Here is a 23,547-nt window from a genome sequence, read left to right on the forward strand (position 1 = left end):
CAAAGAACTTTTTATTTTACTAAGATAAAAAAAAAAAAAGAGACCCTGACTCAGGGGACACTCTCTGTGGAATCTGAGAAAGCAGCTGTGTGAGCTCCTGACTGGGGAGGTTACAGTGACCGCGGCCCCGGCTCCTCTGCCGTCCATCTGAGATGGAGGGGCTGGGCCAGTTGCCCAACGAGCCACTTCAGTGACCAAGACGGGGCCTGCTAGAAGCCCAGAGAGCTCGTGCACACAAGCGGCAAGGTGACTTGGAATGTGACCGGAAAAAGTATATACCCAAAAGAATTGAAAACATGTATTCAGACAAATACATGCATATAAACATTCATGGCAGCATTATGCACAACAGCCAAAAGGCAGAAACGACCCATATGTCCAACGACGGACTGCTGGGTAAACAAGATGTGGTCTCGCCATACACTGGCCCATTATCCCTCCATAAAAAGAGTGAAGCACTGACACACACTACAACACGGATGAACCCTGAAAACACGCTCAGATGCAAAAGGCCTCGTGTTGTATGATTCCATTTACTGGAAATGTCCAGAATAGGCAAATCTGTAGAGACAGAGTAGACTGATGGGTGCCTGAGGGTGGGACTGCTGAAGGGTAGGGGCTTTGCCTCTGGGGTGATGAAAAAGCTCTGCACCTGGACAGGGGTGACGGTTGTACAACAGTGTGAATGCACTAAATGCCACTGGAGTTTAGACTGTAATAGAGTTAAAACGGTACATTTCTATGCTGTGTGTATTGTACCGCAATTTAAAAACAAACAAGGTGCTGACCAAGCTTTGGGCTGACCCCAAAGGGGCAGGACAGTGCTTCCCCTGCAGGCAAGGGGTATGAGCCCTTGTTGTAGGACAACATCTAAGCGAGCCCCACGGCCCCTCAGGTCTTGTCCATGAAGAAAGAGCTGAACCCGGCGGAGCTGGATTTCCTTCTGCGGTTCCCGTTCAAGGCCGGGGTCGTGTCACCCGTGGACTTCCTGCAGCATCAGGGATGGGGGGGCATCAAGGTAGGCCTTCAGACTGGAACACTGTGCTCCCTCCCCACCTCGCGGCCTTTCCTGCTCGCCCTGGACATGATTACACGGTGCTCCGGCCGTAACATTCAGTAGAACGAGGAGGCCTCGGAGGTGGGACCAGGCACTGATGGGCTGCCCGCCAGCTCACGGGGACTGTGCTGTCCTACTGGAACGCAGCGACTTCACCATCACGTCCCTGCAGGCGGCGAGCTGAGCCGCGATGGGCCCCAGGGTGTGTCCAGGGGTCGCCCCTCCGCCGCTTCCCCTCACTTCCAGGAAAATGCAAAGTGTCCAGGCTATTCCTCAGAATCCCGGGGCCCTCGCTGCGTCAGTTCAGAACGACCAGAGGAAGGCGGCCCCCTGGGACGAGCAGGGCCCCCGTTCCAGAGCCCCCGGGGAAGCATCCAGGAGTCACATCCCCGATCAGATTCCTCCCTCGTGCCAGCCTTTCATCCCCGGCAGCTCATGGTTTGAGCGACAGGCCCCACGGGCATGCTTTGCCCGGGGCCGGCGGGGAAGGCGCCCACAGGATGGGGAGAGCTGAAAGGCCATCTGCCCCCAGGCCCTCGCGGAGATGGATGAGTTCAAGAACCTGGACAGCGACATCGAGGGATCCGCCAAGCGGTGGAAGAAACTCGTGGAGTCGGAAGCCCCCGAAAAGGGGATCTTCCCCAAGGAGTGGAAGAACAAAACGGCGCTGCAGAAGCTGTGCATGGTGAGGTGCATGCGGCCCGACCGCATGACCTACGCCATCAAGTGAGTGCCCCCATCGCCCCCCCACCCCCGCCCCGGCCTGGGCCTGGGCCTCAGGGCCGGGGAGTGGGAGCCTCGGCCACATAGTGGATGGGATCCCATCCCACCCACCAACTCCCGTGCCGAGTTCGCGTAGCTCTGGGGTCTCCGAAGGTGGCCAACAGGAACACCCGCCTCCCCTGACCCTGGGCGAGGAGAGGCGCCCCGAGATAAGTGACGGGAAGATAAAACTCCCCGGGTTTCCACCAAGATTTTATAAAAGCCTGGGCGCGCTGCCAGTGCAAGGAACAAGGGTTCGAGCCCTGGTCCGGGAAGATCCCACATGCCGCGGAGCGACTAAGCCCGTGCGCCACAGCCCCTGAGCCTGCGCTCTAGAGCCCGTGAGCCACGACTACTGATCCCGCGTGCTGCAACTACTGAAGCCCGCGTACTTAGAGCCCGTGCTCTGCAGCAAGAGAAGCCACCACAATGAGAAGCCCGCGCACCGCAACAAAGAGTAGCCCCGGCTCGCCGCAACTAGAGAAAGCCCGCGCGCAGCAACGAAGACCCAACGCAGCCAAAAATAAATAATTTTATTCAAAAAAAAAAAAAAAAAAAAGCCTGGGCGCTAATGACCTCCGAGGCCACGACCACGCGGGGTCCTTTAAGGATGCTGTGGGGAGAGCACCGTGGCAGAGCCATCAGCATCCGAGGACCTTCATGGCCTCAGTGGCTGCATTTAAAGTAAATCTTTCATTTTTACGGCTCGTTTGCAAAGAGAACCATTCTGCTTTCGTGAACAATCTCTCTGGACCTGAAACGCCTCCAGGATTGGAAGCGTAACCATCGGGTTTCAGCGCCCGTTCCTTTCACTCCCCAACGCACAGAAAGACTTCAGGAATATCAACAGCTGTAACATCTGCACGGCCGGCCCGGGCAGGCCATGGCGTCATGGGGGAGGGAGGGAATGAAACAGGCCCCGTTCTCAGAGGGGCGTCTTGGTTTTCCGTTTGTCCTAGTGGCCTGAAAGCCACCAGATTTCCCAAGACGCCCACGTCCCTAATAGAAAGCCCCTCTGACAAAGCAGAGGCCTGACTCACACCCACTGGTTGTTCACAGACGTGTGTTTCTGTTTTGCTTTGTTTTCCTGGGACTGAAGAGGAAGGGGACCCCGAGGGGTTCTGGGTGCAGGAGGGGAGCGGATGGAGCGAAGCAAGAAATCACGTCGCGAGGGGGAGTCGAGCTGGTCCGGGGAGAAAGCACGAAGGCATCCCGGGAAGGCCGGACACGGACACGGTGGGGGAAGGCCAAGGCGAAGGGCACCGAGCGTCCAGGGGGACGCCGCCTGCGGGCGAGCTGAGCACATGTGGGCGTCCAGACCCACGGCCCCCGGAGCACTCCTGAGGGTCACCCGAGTCACCACGGCAGAAAACGCATCGGGACTGCGTGGGCGACCGCAAACGCCAGGCGAACCCAAGTCATGCTCTGTGGCGGTCGCGAGGAAAGCAGATTCACCTCCCGAATCAAACAGGGCAGTGGAGCTCAAGAGCAAGGAGATTCAACTCCAAGTCCACAGCGAGTAGTAATAACACACAGTCGTCAAGAGCGTGGGTGCCAGGCGCGCTCAGAGCCTTCCCCCGCCACCCCGGGTTCACTCCGCCCTCCGCCAACCCCTCGAGCCGGGCACCGCCCCTCCTCCGGGTCCACAGGCCAGGGAAGGTAACTCGCCCATGGCGGGGCGGGGTGCTGGCAACGGGCTCGCCAGAACAGCAGCCCGGGTCTGTGGCACCTGCCAGCGTGCAAGCCGCTGGCGGCGGCTCCAGCACCCCTGTGCCCAGGACACAGCGCCAGGAGCAGCAGGGAGCTCGTGACGTTCCTGCCCCAGGCAGGACCTGTATGTACCTTCTAGAATTGCTTCCTGGGCAAGGACTCTAGCACTGACATTCCGGGTCAGTTCCAAAGGCCAGAGTCAAGCACAACCAGGCGCCTTGAGCAGGAGCCCTCCCACCGGCCTGTGGCCAGCACTGGCTCAGGAGTCGGTAGAGAAGGCAGCAAAGGCCACGGGAGTGGGCAGGCCCGCCTGGCACGCGCCCGCAGACTCCCCGCTGACTCAGAGGGAAGCCTCTGGGTGCACAGGTCCGCCCACGGGTCTTAACGGCACTCAGAGCGCTCAGATCGCCGACTCCTTGGGAATAAGTGCGTGCTCTCCCAGGGCGGCTGCCATCGTCCTTCCTTCAAAGACCGCACTGGGCGTTGGTTTAGCTCCTGTGGTTCATTCAGAGACAGTGAGCTCAGCCGCCTGTGGTCGAGGCAGAGGGGCAGAGAGCTGAGATCCCGAGGTCACCCTCAGAGGGGCCTCGACTGACCCCGGCCTTATCAGGGTCAAGATAGAGTTTGGGGCTTGGAACAGAGGTGTGGGTTTTTTCTGTGGCTTTCCTGATGATCCATGTTTTGCGGTCCGTGGAGCTCACCGAAGAGACGCTCGTGGGCGCGTCCGTCCTCCTCAGAGCCCCCGTCGGGGGAGAGCCTCAGGACGCAGAAGCCGATCTACGTTCTGCTCCTTGTTGCTTCCCTGGTCTGGGGAGCAGATAGGAAGTGTGTGGGAGACAGGAAGTCACTAGAAACTGATCCCTTCCTTGGGAGCGCTGAGGTGTGGTCACCTGGAACCCTTGCGGCCCGGGTGCCCTCCCGGTTGACCTTGCACGCCTTTGAAAGTGGGGGTGGCATCAGCTGGCCGAGAGCCTCTCACCTGTGTGTGCACAGGTGGACGGGAGCAAAGGGTGCCCAGCGCGAACACCGCCAAACACCGCGCACGCCCCCCTCCGCACCCTCCCTGCCTGCGGGAGGCCCCTGTAGAGACCGACTTTCCAGCTAGAGGCCCTTCTCTGCCTAAGAAAGTCCCCCAGAAAAACGGTCCCTCGCCTCGGGTCTGACCAGGCGTGTCCCCCTCAGGAACTTTGTGGAGGAGAAGATGGGCAGCAAGTTCGTGGAGGGCCGGAGCGTTGAGTTCTCCAAGTCCTACGAGGAGAGCAGCCCCTCCACCCCCATCTTCTTCATCCTCTCCCCGGGCGCTGACCCCCTGAAGGACGTGGAGGCCCTGGGTAAGTGCGGCCGGGTCTGGGGAGAAGCGAGTCCAAACCGCGGTGAGACGGCCCTCCACACCCACCAGCAGGGCAGGTGTCAGACCCACGGAAATGACAGGCGGCGGGAGGGTGTGCAGACGGGGCCCTGTGCGCATTGCTGGTGGGAACGTGAGCAGGTGGTCCCTCCCTAAGTCACATATCGAGTCACCACAGGTCCCGGCAATTCCACTCCTGGGGACGTTCCCAACGGAGCCGAGAACAGCTGTCCAGACAGACAGGTCCCCTCACAACGGCCAAAAGGTAGCTCCAACCCACACGTCCATCAGCTGATGAATGGCTGATGGCAAAGTGGTAAATCATAAAAGGGAACGAAGCACTGACACAGGCTACACTGTGGACGGAACGAGAAAACACTGTGCCGAAGGCAGGAAGCTAGACACAAAAGGCTCCACGGTATACGATTCCTGGTGTCTGAAACGTCCAGAACTGGGGAATCCGTAGAGGCAGAGGGCAGATTAGTGGTTGCCAGGGGCTGGGGCGGGAACAGGATGCAGAATGACTGTGTAATGGGTACAGGGTTTCCTTCTGGGGCGATAAAAATGTCCTGGAACCAGACAAACGGTCGCACGACACTGAATTATTAAAAGTCCCGAAATCGTACACGTTAAGATGGCTTTTCAAGTGGTACTTTTGATGTTCTGTGCATTTTACCACAAGTTTAACAGGGGGAGGGTGTGGAATCCCCAGCTGTGGATCACGGAGGCTCCATTTTTGTCATTCAGCCGTCCCCATGCTTTTCCTGTTCTCCTTTCCTTTAGGGAAAAAACTGGGATTTACCATAGACAACGGGAAACTCCATAACGTGTCCCTGGGGCAGGGACAAGAGGTGGTGGCGGAGAATGCCCTGGACGTGGCTGTGGAGAAGGGACACTGGGTCATTCTGCAGGTACGGGGTGGGCGGCACCCGGGCCTCTCGGGTGAGGGCTCCCAGCCTCAGCGCCTGTGGGGCTTGGCCCGAAGGCCTGAAAGAAAGCAGGTTATGGGATTCGCGTTCACAAGCAGGGCTGGGAACCCTACGGCCCCTGCAGGAGGGGGCAGGAGGCGCCCACGCCAAGCACAGCTCTGCCTCGGTTGGCGCGTGGTGCGAGGCATCACCACTGAAAGCGTGCATTCTTCAGCAGTGAGCAAGACACCCCCTCCTCCCCCTTGTTGGCTCGACTGCCCCTCCTCGGTCCTGCAGCCTCTCCAAGCACACCCCCCACCCCGACCACCGCCAGGTCCCGGCCGGTCCCACCGCAGGCCCGCCTCAGCTTCCGCAGACCCACGGCGTGGCTCATCTCGGTCCACAGGGCCTAGCCTGGTCCCACGCGGGGACCTCAGGTTCAAGTCATTTCTTTCCGTTCGTTTTCTTTTACAAAATGATCGCCATGACAAGTCCAGTTACCATCTGTCACCAAAGACATTACCTCATATCCCCCACACTGGACATCTCATACCTGTGACTCTTCTATTTTGTAGCTGGAAGTCTGTACCTCTTCATTGCCCTCACCTATTTCTCTCCTCCCCCCACCCCTCTGGCAACCACCTGTTTGTGCTCTGTATCTGTGACTCTGTCTTGCTGTGTTTGTTCATGTGTTTTGCTTTTTAGATTCCACGTATAAGTGAAATCATGCAGTATTTGTCTTTCTCTGTCTGACTTATTTCACTTAGCGTCATATTCTCTAGGTCCGGCCATGTTGTCGCAGGTGGCAAAATTTCATTCTTTTTTTATGGCTAGTATTCCATTGTGTGTGTACACCGCATCTTCTTTACCCACTCACCTGTTGATGGGCACTTCGGTTGCTTCCACATCTTGGCAATTGTGAATAACGCTGCTATGAACATAGGGGTGCACGTATCTTTTGGAATCAGTGTTTTCATTTTCTTTGGATAAATACCCAGAATTGGAATTACTGGATGACACGGTAGTTCTATTTTTCATTTTGTGAGGAGCCTCCAAACTGTTTTCCATAGTGGCTGTGCCAGTTTACAATCCCACCAACAGTGCACGAGGGTTCTCTTTTCTCCGAGTCATTTCTTTTTTTTTTTTTAATAGATTTATTTATTTATTATTTTGGGCTGCTTTGGGCCTTTGTTGCCGCGCGCGGGCTTCCTCTAGTTGTGGCGAGCGGGGGCTACTCTTCGCTGCGGTGCGCGGGCTTCTCATTGCGGTGGCTTCTCTTGTTGCGGAGCAGGGGCTCTAGGGCCCGTGGGCTTCAGCAGTTGTGGCTCACGGGCTCAGTAGTTGTGGCTCGCGGGCTCTAGAGCGCAGGCTCAGTAGCTGTGGCGCACGGGCTTAGTTGCTCCGCGGCATGTGGGATCTTCCCGGACCAGGGCTCGAACCCGTGTCCCCTGCATCGGCAGGCGGGTTCTTAACCACTGCGCCACCAGGGAAGCCCCTCCAAGTCACTTCTTTTCACCCAAGCCTCTCGGAGGGGTGGGAACCATATAATCCCAGCCCTTATGCCGGTGGAGGGCGGGAAGGACTCGCCACAAGGTTGGAGGTCCTGAACGAACTGAGAACAAGCTTCAACTCTGGGGGCTCAGTTGCTCAGTGAAATTATCGAGCGTGGCCAGCGCCCCGGGAAGGGCGGACAGCGGAGTGGGGAGTGCGGGTGCCATTGGGGAGGGGCCTGCCCTATGGGCCCGGGGTGGGGAGGAGCGTGTGGGCGCTAAGCCTTGGTCTTGGCCGCAGAACATCCACCTGGTGGCCCGGTGGCTGAGCACGTTGGACAAGAAGCTGGAGCGGTACAGCGTCGGCAGCCACGATGACTACCGCGTGTTCATCAGCGCCGAGCCGGCCCCCAGCCCCGAGTCCCACGTCATCCCCCAGGGCATCCTGGAGAATGCCATCAAAATCACCAACGAGCCGCCCACGGGCATGTACGCCAACCTGCACAAGGCCCTGGACCTCTTCACCCAGGTAGCGTGGGCTCCCCCCGCGTCCCGTGCCTGGCCCAGCGTCAGCGCCTGCCGGTTCTCTCCCACCCGTGCCGCCCCCAACGCGCACACACTCCTTGAGCCACAAAACGAACAGATCCCCGAAGGACTGTGGGCTCAGTAGCTGTGGCGCACGGGCTTAGTTGCTCCGCGGCATGTGGGATCTTCCCGGACCAGGGCTCGAACCCGTGTCCCCTGCATCGGCAGGCGGGTTCTTAACCACTGCGCCACCAGGGAAGCCCCTCCAAGTCACTTCTTTTCACCCAAGCCTCTCGGAGGGGTGGGAACCATATAATCCCAGCCCTTATGCCGGTGGAGGGCGGGAAGGACTCGCCACAAGGTTGGAGGTCCTGAACGAACTGAGAACAAGCTTCAACTCTGGGGGCTCAGTTGCTCAGTGAAATTATCGAGCGTGGCCAGCGCCCCGGGAAGGGCGGACAGCGGAGTGGGGAGTGCGGGTGCCATTGGGGAGGGGCCTGCCCTATGGGCCCGGGGTGGGGAGGAGCGTGTGGGCGCTAAGCCTTGGTCTTGGCCGCAGAACATCCACCTGGTGGCCCGGTGGCTGAGCACGTTGGACAAGAAGCTGGAGCGGTACAGCGTCGGCAGCCACGATGACTACCGCGTGTTCATCAGCGCCGAGCCGGCCCCCAGCCCCGAGTCCCACGTCATCCCCCAGGGCATCCTGGAGAATGCCATCAAAATCACCAACGAGCCGCCCACGGGCATGTACGCCAACCTGCACAAGGCCCTGGACCTCTTCACCCAGGTAGCGTGGGCTCCCCCCGCGTCCCGTGCCTGGCCCAGCGTCAGCGCCTGCCGGTTCTCTCCCACCCGTGCCGCCCCCAACGCGCACACACTCCTTGAGCCACAAAACGAACAGATCCCCGAAGGACTGTGCAAAATGCAAATGATCTAAAGGGCCTGGCGCACGGCTTCACAGAGCAGAAATGCGTATTGTCCAATCAGTTTCATGACCTGCGTGTCAGCCCCGGTAAGTGCGGGCCGGGTCCTCGGCTTGTCCGAGCACCTTAGGAAGGGGCCAAGCTCCCAAGGTGGTTCCCTGAGGGTCATTCAGCCTTGCTGGGGCCACAGTGCCGCCCAGACCCCTGCTCTCACTCCCCGTGAGACGCGATGCTGCAGGAAGGCCGGGTGCGGAGGGGATGGGGCCGCAGCACCCGGCTGGAGGGCGGTGGTGACAGACGGCAGGGCGGCAGTGCCCGCCGCACAGGGCTCCGTGCTCTGTTCCCAGGCCCAGTCTAACTCCCTCGACAAGTAGGCCCCACCGCCTTGTGGAGGGACGCCGGGAGCCCTCCCCTCCAGGGTGGGTAGGGGGGCCTCGGCCTGCCTGTCCACGCTGTGTCTGCCCGGACCTCTGTTCACGTGACTCCTCCCCCATCCAAACCTCCCAGTCCCCAACCTGCCAAGTGGGTCGCCTTCCCTGGCACCCCTGCTCCCCTCCGCAAATCCCTAGCATCTACGTCCATTCTTTTGGTACCTGATCTTCATCTGCTCTACACTAGAACTTCTGGGTGCACGCATTCGGTCTCCCAAGTGAGTCTAAAACCGTTTGGAAGAAGAAACCCCGCACTCTCTGATAAAATACCCGACAAAGATCTACGTCTGGAGCACATGGTGCCAATGTTGCCCAAGGTCTATATCTGATTTCTTTAATTTACGTGACAATATCTGAGTCATCCGCTAACCACCCGCTATGGGCTTAAAGGACCCACCAAGGTCAGAGTGTAAAGTCACAGAGAATGGAAAGCAGGAAAACAGATGTGCAGGCCGGGTCCTTCCTCCAAACAGTACGTCCGTGTGCCCAGGACGTGGTAGGCTCAGGGAACAAACAATGAACAAGATCCGTTACGCGGGTGACCGGCCTAGTCTGGGGAGGGGCGTGGACGCGTTCACAGGAGCGAGAACAGGGTGTGATGAACATGTGGGGACATGCACGGAGCCCCAGGGCGACGCAGCTCACACTGGGGGCCGCAGGCCGGTGCGGGGTCCCAGAGCTGTTTGCTGCTGTCTGTGCCGAGTCAGTACGGAGGTGGAGAGGAGGCATGCGGTGAATTCTGTAGCATTTCGACATCGCTGTCAATCCGAGCACGTGATCCGTTTTTCATTTCTCTCACATTTTGCTAAAATACCAGTCAGCGATGGAGTGGAGGAGGGTGGCGAGGTCGGCAGGAAGCTGGTCCCCCACTTGCAGGAGTCTGGGGCCTGCTCCAGGCCGCAGAGTGGCTCCCGGGCCAGGCTTGGCCGGGGGGTGGGGGTCGAGGTAGAGACAGCTGACGCCCGAGGGGCAAGCAGCAGAAAACGCAAGAGCCTCTGAGCCCGGGAGCAGCTCCCCACGGCGCGCAGAGCCCGCTGGGGCCTCTGGCAGGGGACATGGGGCCGGGAGGGCGCGGACGGGCTGCCGGGCTTTGGGGAGATGCTCTGGCTGCTTGGAGTCAGCGGGAAGCGCGGTCGCTGTCGGGCAGAAGCGAGGTGGGGCTGCCCGGCTGAGGACAGGCGAACGGGGCCGCGGCCGGGCTTGCTGAGGTGCTCGAGGGCTCCCTAACTTTGTGCACCGCCTAAGGCATCTGCAAAGATCGGAAGGGAACCCTTGAGGAAAGCTGGGCCCTGCTGCTTCCTGAGGGGACCCTCCCAAGTTTGGGGGCCCACGGCCTTCTCAGAGTTTCACAGCCAGAGGCAGGAGTGGCTGGGACGTGCCCAGGCCACCCTCGGGCACGTCTGTGACCACAGAGCCCAGAGGCCCAGGAGGCCAGTGGCGAGCGGTCCAACCGGAGGGAAGTCTCTGGAGGCAGACGGAACCCGCCTGGCCTTCCCTCATCCTCGGGCCTGGCGGGTCCCTCCCTCTGGTTGGCGGTCTCAGGCTGCACCCTTTCGTGGCCGATGTCTGGAAGGGTCCAGCCAGGCCTGTCTCCTGGGCCCACAGCTGACAGGTGACGGCGCCGTCTCTTACCACAGGCATTGAGGAAGGATCTGGGGGGTGCTGCTGGGATGATGGAGCCCCCGTCTGCGCCCCTCCCTTTCCATGTTTGCTGGAGGGGACCCCAGCCGGGCATGTGTGTCAGGGCTTCCATGGAATCAGGACAGGGCCCCTCCCTTGTTACACCTGGTGCATTTTTTCCTGGCACTTTTCCCGACGACGACCATTTGATAGGCGTCTGTCCCCTGGTCCAGCTTTCTGGCCGCCGTGCCTGCTGCCCCCACAGAGCACCCGGCCACTGGGAGGCACTCATAGGGCTGAGCGGGTGAAGAGAAGCCCAGCTTAACTCCCGGAAGCCTCTGTGTTCAGAGGCACCCACTTAGCAAAGACTAATCGGTTAAAGTCGCACACACCCAGAGAGAACTGGGCTTCAGAGTTTGGGCTGGGTTGGCCTTTCCCTGGGGCCACCTGCTTTCAGAAAGGCTTTGCTCAGCATCCCCTCCTCCTTTACAGATCGCTTTTGGCGAGTCTGGGGCACTGCTCGCGTGTAGATGATGAGGAACGTTGATAACTGTGGGGGAATTATATCGGGGAATATTTTATTAGGAAGATGTATCAATAATTAATTTGACTTGTAACCAATACTTAGAGTGATACAGCTGCATTTCTGGAGGAAGCAAGGACAAGAAAGCATCCTCTACCCAACTCTACAGGTCGGGAGAGACTCAGGAAACCAGCTCAGAGCAGTCGATGGCCTTAGACCCCACCCCTCCTCCCCACCTGCCCCCCCAGTGAAGCAGCTGGCAAAGACAGCCCTGGTCCTGCCCGGCCGTCTGTGCGGACCCTGCATGACCCCACGTGCCTGCCCTCCCGCAGGACACGCTGGAGATGTGCACCAAGGAGGTCGAGTTCAAGTGCATCCTCTTCGCCCTGTGCTACTTCCACGCCGTGGTGGCTGAGAGGCGCAAGTTTGGGGCCCAGGGCTGGAACAGGTCGTACCCTTTCAACAACGGGGACCTCACCATCTCCATCAACGTGCTCCACAACTACCTGGAGGCCAACCCCAAGGTAAGGGCCCGCCTGGAGCCCCGCTGTGTGGTCCTCCCGCCCTGCCTGCCTTTCAATTATTCTGTCTCACGTTTAAGAGACACTGAATAGGTTTCATAGGCCAAAGAAAATCTGAAAACGTGTGACTCCTCTGTGACCCCAGCAATCTGATATAATGGTCACCACCCAGGCCCTGGCCACCACCTCCAGCAGCTCTCAGCCGTCTGGCAATTTTTCTAACTCCACGGGAGTCAATATCGTTGGGGACCTGCCGGTCCTGCACCCAAACAGGGATTCCCCCAGAAAGGCCAGCCCCCCCGGGCAGCGAGAGCCGAGAGGAGACACGAAAGGGCTGCCTGGGCCGCGGGCCTCGCCGACAGGACGCAGGTTCAGAGGGAAGGCCAAAGAAGTCTCCCGGGAGACGCGGAACGCTTCCTTTCACTCGTGTTGAAAATTAAACCCGCGTGTCCGGTGCTGTGCAGGCTGCCGCGAGGGCTGCCGCAAGACGGCTCCCTGGCCGGGAGGGCCTGTCTGCGGGCCCAGAGGGGAGACGCGCGCCCCAGGTGAGGTGAAGCCCGCTGCGGGCCCCCCTCCAGGTGTGGCCACCCCCTCGGGAACTGAGAGCCGGCCGTTCTCCCCACCTGACGTGGCGCCTCTTGGGATCTTATGTGGAGCGTGGCGCTGGCACAGGACCCGTCTCCGTGACCCCCAGGGGGAGGCAGAAGGAACCCCCGTAAGCCCTGGGCCCCTCCGTGCTCCTGCGGCCGGCGCCTTCCTACACCGACAGAGGTGGACGTTCCGCTTACCCAGGAGGCTCCCGAGAACCTGCCCAGGGCGCCCGGACACACCCCTGCGTCGCCCCCTCCCTGTCCCAGCGCCCCAGGACCAAGGCGCCCGCTGCTTTGGGGCACGGTGGGCGCCCCAGGGGCCTGGCTAGAGGCCCGAGGCTCACACACCCCCTCCAAGCTCTGGGGACTGAGTGACCAGGGGCGGAGGGTGTCTCGCCCATCGTAACAAAGCTCAGACGCACTGGGAGGGGAGACCTGGGCCAGCTGCTCCCAGACCCCCGAGGAAGACGACCTCCCAGGACGGCCGCCACCCCAGCCTGAGCCTGGAATGTGGCTGGCTTAGTTCCTGGCCGAACACCGGAAGTCGGCCCTCCTCGGGGGACGGGGACGGTGGTCTCCGTGGGCAGGTGCCGGGGCTCACCTCGCCTATGACAGGGTCTGAGCTGAACGCCGGTGGCACATCTTACGACACGCGCACAAGTAAATAAACGCAAGAAGATGTGAAGAAAGAATTTCCTCATCACAGCAGCTTCGTCAGAGCAGTTCTCTCCGGGGAGATTCGAGTGGGAGAAGCAGTCTTGCTAGAAGTTTCTAAGGACATTTACGCAGACGCTTCCCTCGTTACACACCCACAGAACCCTAGCAGGGTAAGAAACTGCTCGAGAACGCACACCATGTGCCCCAGTGACCAGCGGGGTGAGGCGTGAGTGACACTCGGTGTCGCGCTCAGCAGCGTGTGATCAGGCCGGGGCCCCAGGCCCGCGCAGCCTGACCTTCCCTTTGTCCCAGCTCGCGGCGGGGAGGCAACGCTGAATAACCTCCTGCGAGGATGTCGCCCTCGGCCCGCGACGAGCCAGTCCGTCCTCCCGGCTCTGAGGAAGTCGACTCGGGCTCTGAGGGCGAGGCGTGGCAGCGTGTCTCTGACGGCGCTCTGGGGGCTCCGTCCGGCAGGTGCGGCACACGGACGGCACCGCCCCCGGGGTCAGTCTCACTGCCCCGCATCCCAGGAGGCAGCTCGCGGGTGCCGGGGAGGCAAACTGGGGTGTGCCCAGCCCCACTCTGCAGGAGGAGTGGAAGCTGTCCCCAAAGCAAATACGCAAGATGCAGAAAAGGCGGCTCGGCACATACCCGAGATAACCAAGCAGGGAGAAAGAGTGCAAGTCACAAGATGACGATCAAGAGGATATTAATGGGATGTGAGGGCGATCTGGCTGCGACATCTGTCACCCCACTGATCGCCAGGGTTGATTCGGCTGATCCGGCTGGCTAGGCGGGTGTCCCCTTTCTCCCTCACCGCTCCACGTGCGTCCCTCCCGAAGCTGCGCGCTCGGTCGAAGAGGACGACCTTCCCCAATAGAGGAGGACCGTTCTTCGGTCAAGGGTATACGAGTAGCTGCGCTCCCCTGCTAGAACCTCCAAACAAGAGGATATTAATGGTTTGTTTAGTTTTGTTTTGCTTCTTTCTTTATTTTTTTTGGCTGCACTGGGTCTTCGCTGCTGCGCGCGGGCTTTCTCTAGTTGCGGCGAGCGGCGGCTGTTCTTCATTGCGGTGCGCGGGCTTCTCATTGCGGTGGCTCCTCTTTGTTGTGGAGCACGGGCTCTAGGCGTGCGGGCTTCAGTAGTTGTGGCACATGGGCTCAGTAGTTGTGGCTCAGGGGCTCCAGAGCGCGGGGCTCCAGTAGTTGTGGCGCACGGGCTTAGTTGCTCCGCGGCATGTGGGAATCTTCCCGGACCAGGGCTGGAAGCTGTGTCCCCTGCGTTGGCAGGCGGATTCTTAACCACGGCGCCCCCCTGTTGGAAGCCCCGATATTAATGTTTTAAGCCAGAGCTCATGAGAGCACATCAGACACTTGATAAATCAGCAAGTTCTTATTCAATTAACTTCAACTTGCCCGCATTTGGTAAACAGAGGCCATCCAGGCAGGGCCCTGTGGGAGTGACATAAATGCCCACCTTGCCCTAAAGAGCCACAATCCTCAGAGAAACTCGTGTGTGTGTCCTGTGCTGCCCAGCGCGTCAGCTGCCACCACACGTGACATGCAGCAAGTCCCAGCGGAGGGGAACGAGACGCTCTGGATTTCAAAAGCTTGGTCTAAAACAAAAAAAGAATGTAAAATACCGTATTCATAGTTTTTATGCTGAGTGCCTGTTGGAACAATCTTTCCACTTAAGTGGCTGCTGGAAAAGCTGGAGTTTGAACGTGGCTGCCCCGTGGGGCTCCCACTGCTGGACAGCGCTGTGCAGGAGGAACAGCTACGTGCCGGGAGCGCGGCGGGGGACTGGGTTCCTGGCTCTGGGGAGGGGCTGCACTCGAGCCGCTCTGGAGGAGGAGCACGGTCATGGCCACGTGGTGGCCAAAGGAGCGGCATCCCAGGCGGAGGGCACAGCGTGGAAGCAGAGGCAGAGCAGAGGGCAGTGAGAGTAGCCGAGGCGGGGGGGGATGCACGGAGAGACCCGGCCGCCAGGGGGCGCACTTGTGTGCACTGCCCGGTTTGGTCCGGTTCCCTTGGGCCCGGGAGCCAAGGTTCTGGCGGGGAGGCTACTTGCTGGAGCTGGCTGTGCCACCGAGACCTCAGGGGCACGCGTGGGCAAGGCTACTGGGGTGTAATCGGAACCAGGGCCCTTTGAGGGATCAGAAGGCAGACCCACTCGATAGATCCTGAAGGCACGACGAACTGGATGTGATTCATGGCCAGAAAGACGTACGGTGCCCAAGAGCCAACACCCCACCCACAAAGAGGTACCACTCTTGCTGGAGACGGCGGTGAAGGGGAGGGTCACAGGTGGCTCCACACTTGCATTTCCAAGCGTGGGGCACAAAGGGGGCACAGGCAGAGGGAGGGTGTGGGAACTGCGGCGGGGGTGGGGGGGGCGGCCTGCGGGGTCTGCAGTGCCGGGGCTGGGGTCGGGGAGGTCACGTCAAGGGAGAGCGCAGAGGAGAGGGGGGCGGGCACACGGCCGGGCCATCCTGGCGGGGGCTGGGGTGGAGGCCGGGGAAGATGGCAAGCCCCTCGTGCGAGGAGCCCGGCAGGAAGAGGGTCAAGGAGGAGCTGGTGGCCGAGTCCGGGGGGAGGAAGGGCCAGGTCTGGGCCTGGTGACCGAGGGTAGCAGGTGACCCTGCAGACCTGGTGGAGGCAGGGGTGACGGGAGGCGCTGGCAGACCCAGGAAGGGGCGAGGCACGGGGTCCCCTGACGGCCGCCGCCCTTCCAAAGGTGCCCTGGGACGATCTCCGCTACCTCTTTGGGGAAATCATGTACGGCGGCCACATCACCGACGACTGGGACCGCCGGCTCTGCAGGACGTACCTGGAGGAGTACATCCGGGCGGAGGTGCTGGAGGGAGAGAGCCTGCTGGCCCCAGGCTTTCAGATCCCCCCCAACCTGGACTACAAGGTGAGCGCTCCTTCCAGGGACGGGTGACACATTAAACATGAGCTCCCTCTGTGACACAAAGCAACAGAGGCCAGTGCCGTCCCGCGGGCTCCCTGGCGAGAGCCTCCGTCGCAGGCGGACCACCAGCAAGCGAGTGGACAGGCAACCCAAATAAGGGGGCTTGAAAGGCAGCCTCCACGCAGGAGAGTGGAGACTTCCTGTGTGTGGCTGGGGAGCAGCCCCCAGGGGGTCAGGGAAGTGAGGTTTGGTACAGAGGGCAAGACGTGGGCAGAACGCTCTGGGAAGCGACACTTCATAAACGGAGGACACGGGTCCCGGCTCGCACAGCTCTCCCTGCTTACCCAGCCCCCCTCCTTTTGCAGGGTTACCACGAATACATCGATGAGAACCTGCCCCCCGAAAGCCCCTACCTGTACGGCCTGCACCCCAATGCAGAGATTGGCTTCCTGACGGTCACCTCGGAGAAGCTGTTCCGCACTGTCCTGGAAATGCAGCCCAAAGAAACCGAGTCGGGAGCCGGCGGCACTGGGGTATCTCGCGAGGAGAAGGTAGGAGCCTGACCACCCATCCGGCAACAGAGGAGGGGCAGGGCCTGGGACCTGGGGGCACACGACCGGCAGCAGCCCCTGGGAACTTGTTTGCAACCTCATCGGGCCCCACTCCAGACCTCGGGATCAGGAACTCGGCGGGAGGGGAGCCTGCAAGCCGGCTGCTGCAGCCCAGACAGAGCAGCAAGGGCTGAGCTAGAGAGAGGCGGGGCATCTCCACGTACTCGCCCGAGCAACCTCCCTCCCTGCGGCTCCTCGCTTCACTGGCTGGGCTGCCGAGAGCGCCTGCCCTTCAACCCTGCCCCGCGAACACAAACACAAGGGCAGCAGCCGAAGTCCTGGGAGGGCAGCGCATGTGGCTCAGGCAGGGCAGTCTAGACGCTTAAACCAGTCCCTCCAGATGTGCTTGGGTGAGCACGGGGGACAGATCCCGTGAACACTCACGGCAAGAGCACAGCGCAGACAACGCGAGAGCGTTTAATCAATTCCCAGCTGTCAGGGTTACCTCTGCCGTCTCAAGAGGCATCGGCACCTTGGCACTTCTTAAAATATTCCGGACAAGCTCTACTAAAAATTAGCTAAGTACTGGGCTTCCCAGTTAAGTAGACCACATTCTTGATTGGAAGCCTCTCTGCTCTGAGGCCCCTTGACCTTTTCTTTGTCTAATGACTGAAACCAGAGACCTGCTGATGGTGCTCTGGTGGCAGTGGTGCCCGTGACCACCACGTGGGCCACCCCTTGAGAGGCTGTGCCCAGCACGGTCCCTGCAGCCAGCCCACACCAAGGACGAGGTCACAACCCCACGGCCACCCGGGGATCTGAGGGGGGAGGGAAGCAGTGCATTCAGGGACGTCCGAAGGTACCAGGCGAGGGCAGCCTGATGCTCCCGTGGCCAGAGCCATATGGCCTTGACAACGAAGCCAGAACACTAAAGCCTGATGGGCAAGATTACCTTCCCCTGATCAAACGCAGGGCTGCACCTCCGTGATCCCGTTTTTCTGGCAACTCTGCCTGCCTTGCTCCTGGGCTCGGAGTTGAACGTCGGGGCAGCACCCGGGCCCTGGCGCTGGGGGAGGGCTGGGGGTGCGGGCGCAGTGACACGGGCTGGCTGGGGGCTGGCTTCCAGGTGAAGGCCGTGCTGGATGAGATCCTGGAGAAGATCCCAGAGACCTTCAACATGGCCGAGATCATGGCCAAGGCCGCCGAGAAGACCCCCTACGTGGTTGTCGCCTTCCAAGAATGTGAGAGAATGAACGTCCTGACCAACGAAATGCGCCGCTCGTTGAAGGAGCTGAACCTGGGGCTGAAGGTAAAAACGGGGGTGGCAGGACCTGGGGTGTGACTTGGGCCGCGGGCTGGCCACCGCAGGCTGACTTCCCTTGGCCACAAGACCAACAAGCCCCAGGCCGCTGGGCCTCGGCACCTCGAGTTCCCCGGTCTGGAGGAGTGGGCACCTCAGGGCATCTGCGGATACATCCAGGTGGCCATGGACGCCATCTGGACTGTTCCCTGGCAGGAAACCCTGGTGTGGCCACCACAGGGCATCTGCAGGGGCACTGTACAGGCCCATGTCAACTCTCGACACGGGGTGGGGCCGGGGGGGGGGGGGGGGGCGGGGCTCGCCCACCGGCCGGATACATCCAGGTGGCCATGGACGCCATCTGGACTGTTCCCTGGCAGGAAACCCTGGTGTGGCCACCACAGGGCATCTGCAGGGGCACTGTACAGGCCCATGTCAACTCTCGACACGGGGTGGGGCCGGGGGGGGGGGGGGGGCGGGGCTCGCCCACCTGACAGCAGGTGCAACAAGGCACAGGACTGACCGGGTCTCCATCTGTGCCGAGCGCCCCAGCACCCCCGTCTGCGTGTCCCTCAGGGAGAACTGACCATCACGACCGACATGGAAGACCTGTCCACGGCTCTGTTCTACGACACTGTGCCCGACACGTGGGTGGCCCGGGCCTACCCCTCGAGGGTGGGCCTGGCGGCCTGGTACGCCGACCTGCTGCTCCGCATCAGGGTAAGGACCGGCCTCTGGGGAGCCGCTGCCCTGACTCTCAGCAAACCTGCCCCCAGGGCCCGAGGAGTGAGGCTGGGCTGGGGGGACATGCGTCCCCGTCAGAGGCCTGGAGGCCCCTGCTGGCCTGGCCTTGATCGGAGCACAGCCGGAAGGGCCTGGGCCACACCACGAGCACGCGGGCCCGACAACGCAGGACCTTCCTCCCCGAAGGAAGAAAAGGGCGAGGGTGAAGCAAGAGCAGCTTCTGTGGCCACAGATGCAGAGGCCCTCCCAGCAGAGCCCAGGAGGCTCCACGGACACCCGTCAGGGGAGCCACCTCCTGGGGGAGAACGAGAACAGCAGCCTCTTTCAGACCCAAATCCTCTCCATCGTGAGCCCCCCTCCTGGACCCTGCTCTCCCCGTCCAGACCGTGAAGGGGCGTCTCGGGCAGGCGGCCGTCCTCTGTGCGGAGGCGGAGAGGCTCTAGCGCGGCCCCACTCTGTCCCCTCCAGGAGCTCGAGGCCTGGACGACGGACCTCACGCTACCCACCACCGTGTGGCTGGCCGGCTTCTTCAGCCCGCAGTCCTTCCTCACGGCCGTCATGCAGTCCATGGCCAGGAAGAACGAGTGGCCTCTGGACAAGATGTGTCTGTCTGTGGAGGTGACCAAGAGGAACCGGGAGGACATGACCGCGCCCCCCCGGGAGGGCTCCTACGTGTACGGGCTCTTCATGGAAGGTAACAGGCGCCGGCAGGGGAAGCACGGGGCACGTGGGCTCACGGTGGCCTGAGGGGGCCCAACCACGCGCCGGCCTCCGCTTGGCTCTGCTGCGGCGCGGGCTCATCCGCAGACCTGAGCCCCCGTTTTGAGGCCACGAGGAGCTCAGCCCTGGAGCCCAGGACAGGCATACATTCTGGGGCTGAGGGTCCAGGAGCCCACCTCTATCAGGGCTACTGTCCAACCACCGCACCCCCAGGGCGCAGGTTCAAGGGCAGGGAGGCCCGGCCGGCCCCCTCCCCTGAGCCCAGTGCGAGGCCATCACACGGCCAGGTCCCAGCAGCAGTGGGGGGCGCGGGGCTGGCACTCATTCAGTTCCGCCCACGTCAACCCTGTCCCGCACCGGGCAAGGTCAGACAGACAGGACCGGCCGGCCGGCCCACTCTGAGCTGAGTGCCAGCGACTCCCCCACCCCCGCACCGTGCCCACATCACCAAAGACAAGCACAGCAGCAACCATTCTCCATGTTTATTTTGGAATTACAGACAGGAAATCTAGGCATCATTAAATAGGGTGAGTAGAAATAAGTCTGGCTCAAGGCAATAACAGTTGTATGTGCATACACATATTTATACTGTGCAGGTGACACGTAGGACAGTCGCTACATAGGGAGGGAAGCAGGGAGCTTTTAGTCTGTCTGTCTGTCAGTCATTTTCAGTTGGAGCTGTTATGATTTCCTGCCACTGAAATGAACAAGGCTGACACGTGAGGCTCTGACAGACACCACCACGCACACAGACAATGGAGCCCCGCGCGTTAGGGCTGATCTGTCCCTCAGAGGTGCACAGCGAGACACACAGGCCGCCACGCCGTGTGCACACGACCCCCGCCACCCCGTCCTCTGCAGTCCAGGCCCTGGCACCTGGCCTATCTCTGCAGGGGTGCGGGTGCAAGCCAGGCCCCGCCCCTCCCCCACTGCCAGCGCGACAGATGGGAAGCAGTCACCTCACCCTGGGCCACCCCGACCCTCGGCCGTGCTGTCCCTGCAGGAGCTCGCTGGGACACGCAGACGGGAGTCATCGCCGAAGCGCGGCTGAAAGAGCTGACGCCTGCCATGCCCGTCATCTTCATCAAGGCCGTCCCTGTGGACCGCATGGAGACCAAGAACATCTATGAGTGTCCCGTGTACAAAACACGCATCCGCGGCCCCACCTACGTCTGGACCTTTAACCTGAAGACCAAGGAGAAGGCAGCAAAGTGGATCCTGGCAGCCGTGGCGCTGCTCCTACAGGTCTAGCTGGAGCCCAGGGCCAGGTCCTGAACCGCAACTTCAAATTTACAGTTAGGAACTCCTCAGCCTTGCAACTATCAATCAATCAATCACTTATTTTCACAGGAACTGATGATGATTGCTTTTTTGTTCTCCTGAATAGTCGAGGCACTTTATAACCATGCACGTCTAGACTAGCCAGAGGGTGGAGGAGGGCAGCCTGGGAGAGGGGGGTGTGGATTGGATTAAATAAAACAGTGAAGCCACCTAGCCAGGTTTGTCTGATTCACTTGAGCCGGCCTCCGGCCTGATGGCCACCAGGGGCCTGGCACAGGCTTGGGGGTGAGGCCCCAATTCCCAGCAGCCAGGGGAGCATCCCAGGAACCAAACCCCCAAATCCCGACTTCCCACCGGAGGCATGTAGGGCTAGAGCTGGAGGCAGTCACACCCTTGCCTGATGCTACCCGCAAACACCCACCACCAAGGGCCAGGGTGTCCCATTCCCGTACAAACAGGGGCGGCCACTGCCACAGGCGCTGTCCCCTAAAGCACTATTCCTTCTCTCAAGCAAGAAAACCTCCCTCGATTATGGTAATGCCGCCTCCCTGCCCCGGAATTCTGAAAAGCAAACTATTCCACGGAGGGGCCATTTCCATACAGCTCAAGTGCTTCCCTGTCAGTCAACTGCCCACGCCCACTTTCTGAAATTGCTGGGAACGGGAGGGACCACTTTAAACACATGTCTGTGTCCTGGGAGGTCACGATAAATGGTCGTCCCCTCTTAGTTCTGGGCAGCATCTTCGTTGTCTTTTGTCTCCCTCCCCTCTCCCCACCATCAGTTCTCACTTGCTGCCACCAGACAAAGTAGACTTTAAAACAAAGTCTACAATAGTAGACAAAGAAGGGCATTATATAACGATAAAAGGGATCAATACAAGAAAACAATATAATGTTCATTAAACATATATGCACCTAATATAGAAGCACCTAAATGTATAAGGCAAATATCAACAGATGTAAAGGGAGAAATTGACGATAACACAAAACTCACAGCAGGGGGCTTTAACCCCCCCCTTTAAATCAATGGACAGATCACCCAGAAAATCAATAAGGAAACAGTAGTCCCAAATGACACCTTCGGTCAGTTGGACTTAATAGATAAATAGAGCACATTCCATCCAAAAGCAGAAGAATACACATTCTTTTCAAGTGCACATGGAACGTTCACCAGGATGGATCATGTGCTAGGCCACAAAACAAGACTTGACAGATTTAAGAGTACAGAAATTATATCAAGCATTTTTTTCCAACCACAACGGTATAAAACTAGAAAGCAATTCCAGGAAGAAAAATGGGAAAAATACAAACACACAGAGACTAAACAACATGCTACCAAAAAAAACACCAATGGGTTAATGAAGAAATCAAAAAGGAAATCAGAGAATACTTCGAGACAAACAAAAATAAAAATACAACTTTCCAACATCTATGGGATGCAGCAAAACCAGTTCTAAGAGGGAAGTTCATAGCGATACAGGCCTACCTCAAAACAAGAAAAATCTCAAACAACCTAACCCACCATCTAGGAATTAATTAGAATTAGAAAATGAAGAACAAACAAAGCCCACGTCAGCAGAAGAGGGACAGCTGCTCAGCAGCCGAGACACCCTGACTTCCAAAAAGGTGAGCTTGTCCACAGGCACTGCGCCCCAGGAGGGAAGGGGCCAGAGCTGGCCTGCCTCATCCGGCCTCATCCTGTGAGCTCCTGCTCCAAGGGGAGCAGGTGGCTACCGCGGTGCTGGTCCCAGGGCTGCCCTGGGACAGGCCCCCATCTGATGGACCCAGGTAATGGGTGCAGACAAAATGAGACGATGATGAACTGGAAAACCAGGGGTACAGGAAGGCAGCTGGCAGGGCCCACAGACTCCAGCGGGGGCCCATAGGCTGGCACCTCGGTGTTTTCTAGCTTCAAAGCAGAGTAAAGCAAGCACCACCCCGCCCCCACCCCCACCTGGCCTCCTCCTAAGTTCAACTTGAGGATGAAGTAGTTTTGTGAAAACTTTTTTCCAAGTACTCACCCAATCCATGGGTGAAGGAGAGGTCCTAGAAGCAAGCCCTAACTCCGAGGCCAAAAATTTACAACAATCCTGGGGCCTGGTGGGGCTAAGAGGGAGAAGGAAAAATGCCCCTCAAATCCTCCCTCCCTGGGGCCTGGAGAATCCACCCCCTTGGAAGGCAGGAGTCCTGCCCCCAGAGCCTGGCCACCGGGCAACCACCTCTGCTGGCCAGGAGGGGTCACTGTAGCCCTTCGTGTCCAGGCTGGAAGGCCAGGAGAGCCACCACTCTGACTGGAGGACATAAAATTGCCAGTGGCCACCAGGCAACTCATTTTCATCCCTGGTAATAACCACAAAATGGGGAGATTTTCCAGTTTTGCCTTTAGAGCCTGAAATAAAACATTTATTCCACACTCTACACATTGTGGGTAGATGACAAAATTCTCTTCGAACTTTGCGAGAGATGATTCACCTTGCTTGGAGTTGCAATCCAGCCTTGGGGAGACAGAGCCTGGGACAAAAGCTATGCTGCGTCTGAAGGTGCCGTGACGGCCGCAGCAGTCCCGGTGGGTGGAAGGGTAGGGGCCCTGGCTGGGGCGAGCGCCGGGCGGGGGTGGGGGGGGGGTGGGGCGGGGGGGAGAGCGAGGGCCCCGCCCAGGACCGAACCAAAGGCAACCGGCAGAGACAAAGCGAGCAGCTCGCAAAGGGAGCGGCCTCGGATTGCTCAAGCCAGGCCGTGGCACAACGCTTGCTCTGGCCCCACGGCATCTGCAGGAATGCCAACGCTGTTTACCGAAAGCCTCTCTCCAAACAGAAACCCAGTGCCCTGGCACAGGCACATTCTTTTGGCTTCCCTCCTCTCACTGTCCCACAGGACAATTTAATAACTGCTTTGGAGGCAAACAGTGTTAACTGATGTGCTGCTGCCCCCAGGCGGCGTGGCCACTGCTCCACCCACCTCCCCACCACGAAA

The 23,547-nt window shown here is 59.9% G+C and overlaps 2 protein-coding genes across 11 annotated transcripts in view; one reads left to right on the forward strand and one right to left on the reverse strand.

The window, feature by feature from the left end:
- DNAH17 (dynein axonemal heavy chain 17) overlaps nucleotides 1-23,117 on the forward strand; it is a 111,358-nt gene extending 88,241 nt beyond the window's left edge. Inside the window, exons 69-80 of the mRNA XM_024130151.3 lie at nucleotides 896-1,018; nucleotides 1,590-1,783; nucleotides 4,712-4,860; nucleotides 5,661-5,788; nucleotides 7,577-7,804; nucleotides 11,630-11,821; nucleotides 15,802-15,981; nucleotides 16,344-16,529; nucleotides 17,656-17,838; nucleotides 18,406-18,549; nucleotides 19,042-19,267; nucleotides 20,297-23,117. Coding sequence (XP_023985919.1) covers nucleotides 896-1,018; nucleotides 1,590-1,783; nucleotides 4,712-4,860; nucleotides 5,661-5,788; nucleotides 7,577-7,804; nucleotides 11,630-11,821; nucleotides 15,802-15,981; nucleotides 16,344-16,529; nucleotides 17,656-17,838; nucleotides 18,406-18,549; nucleotides 19,042-19,267; nucleotides 20,297-20,544 — 2,181 coding nt within the window. The 3' untranslated portion in view covers nucleotides 20,545-23,117. The remainder of the gene's footprint in view (nucleotides 1-895; nucleotides 1,019-1,589; nucleotides 1,784-4,711; nucleotides 4,861-5,660; nucleotides 5,789-7,576; nucleotides 7,805-11,629; nucleotides 11,822-15,801; nucleotides 15,982-16,343; nucleotides 16,530-17,655; nucleotides 17,839-18,405; nucleotides 18,550-19,041; nucleotides 19,268-20,296) is intronic.
- Nucleotides 1-23,547, reverse strand: part of PGS1 (phosphatidylglycerophosphate synthase 1) — a 110,479-nt gene that overhangs the window by 51,282 nt on the left and 35,650 nt on the right. For 3 of the 10 annotated variants that reach the window (XR_008619271.1, XM_028499176.2, XM_024130152.3), the window contains one exon: nucleotides 20,257-20,389. The exons of 5 other annotated variants lie outside the window; for them this stretch is intronic. The gene's annotated coding sequence lies outside the window, so the exon portion shown is untranslated. Of the gene's footprint in view, nucleotides 1-12,379; nucleotides 14,681-20,256; nucleotides 20,390-23,547 lie in introns of those variants that run through there. 2 more of the 10 variants (XR_008619273.1, XM_055090464.1) reach the window with 1 other exon arrangement.

The sequence above is a fragment of the Physeter macrocephalus genome, chromosome 14 (assembly GCF_002837175.3).
Source record: "Physeter macrocephalus isolate SW-GA chromosome 14, ASM283717v5, whole genome shotgun sequence".
Classification (NCBI taxonomy): Eukaryota; Metazoa; Chordata; class Mammalia; order Artiodactyla; family Physeteridae; genus Physeter; species Physeter macrocephalus.